We start from the raw sequence: 1,336 nt of genomic DNA on the forward strand, positions 1-1,336 counted from the left end.
CCCCCTCCGCCACCCCCCCGGGGTGTCCCCCCCCGCCGGCAGGAGGGCGCCTGCACGAAGCTGGACGAGGACATCCTGGACATCCCCTTGGACGACCCCGACGCCAACGCGGCGGCCGCCAAGATCCAGGCGAGTTTCCGGGGCCACATGACCCGCAAGAAGATCAAAGGGGGCGAGATCGAACGGAAAACCAAGGACGCCGAGTGCGCCAACAGCCCCCGCGGCGGGGACCTCCGCAACGGCGACTAGGTAGGGCCAAAACGGTCCCGGCAGCGAGGTGGGTTGGAGAGGGGTGGGACGTGGAAGAGGGTTGGACCATGAGAGGTGGAAGAGGGTTGAGAAGAGGGGTTGGACCTCAGGAGGTGGAAGAGGGTTGGAGGTTTGGACAAGAAGATGGAAGAGGGTTGAGAAGAGCGTTGGGATCTAGGAGGTGGAAGCGGGTTGGAGAAGAGGGTTTGGAGCCCAGGAGGTAAAAGAGAGTTGGAGGAGAGGGGTTGGACCCCAGGAGGTGGAAGCAGGTTGTTCAGGAAGGTGGAAGTGGGTTGAGAAGAGAGTTTGAGTCCCAGGAGGTAAAAGCAGGTTGGAGAAGAAGGTTTGGATCCAGACGGTGGAAGCTGGTTGGAGAAGGTTCAGACCACAGGAGGTGGAAGAGGGTTGGAGATGGTTTGAACCTCAGGTGGAAGCAGGTTGAGAAGAAGGTTTGGATCCAGGAGGTGGAAGCGGGTTGGAGTAGTGGGGTTGGACCTTAGGAGGTGGAAAAGGGCTGAGAAGAGGGTTTGGATTCCAGGGGGTGGAAGCAGGTTGGAGAAGAATGTTTGGATCTTGGAGATGGCAGGAGGTTGAGGGTTTGGATCCTGGAGGTGGAATTGAGTGGAGAAGAGGGGTTGGACTCCAGAAGGTGGGTTGAGAAGAAGGTTTGGAACCAGGAAGTGGGTTGGGAAGAAGGTTTGGACCCCAGAAGGTGGGTGGAGAAGTGGGTTTGGATCCAGGAGGTGGAACTGGGTTGAGAAGAGATTTGGGACCCCAGGAGGTGGGTTGGGAAGAGGGTTTGGACCCCAGAAGGTGGAAGCGAGTCGAGGGTTAGGAACCAGGAGGTGGAAGTGGGTTGAGAAGAAGGTTGGGACCCAGAAGGTGGGTTGGGAAGGAGGTTTGGATCCAGGAGGTGGAAGCGAGTCGAGGGTTGGGATCCAGGAGGTGGAAGAGAGCCGAGGGTTGGGATCCAGGAGGTGGAAGCGGGCGCAGCAGCGGGTTGGGATGGCGGCAGGCGGAAGCACGCGGCTGCCTGCCCTAATTTTGGGAGCGCGTCGTAGTAGCTGCCGGGGGGGTTGTGGGGAGG

At 59.7% G+C, this 1,336-nt stretch overlaps 1 protein-coding gene across 1 annotated transcript; it reads left to right on the forward strand.

Annotated features, from left to right (window-relative positions):
• Positions 1-42: 42 nt before the first annotated feature.
• Positions 43-249, forward strand: NRGN (neurogranin (protein kinase C substrate, RC3); the record flags this gene model as incomplete). The annotated part of the gene is made up of 1 exon (XM_010144239.1): positions 43-249. A coding segment is annotated over one exon (207 nt), but the record flags the coding sequence as incomplete, so codon positions are not given.
• Positions 250-1,336: the final 1,087 nt, after the last annotated feature.

This window comes from Buceros rhinoceros, unplaced genomic scaffold (genome assembly GCF_000710305.1).
Source record: "Buceros rhinoceros silvestris isolate BGI_N320 unplaced genomic scaffold, ASM71030v1 scaffold33549, whole genome shotgun sequence".
NCBI classification, from domain to species: domain Eukaryota; kingdom Metazoa; phylum Chordata; class Aves; order Bucerotiformes; family Bucerotidae; genus Buceros; species Buceros rhinoceros.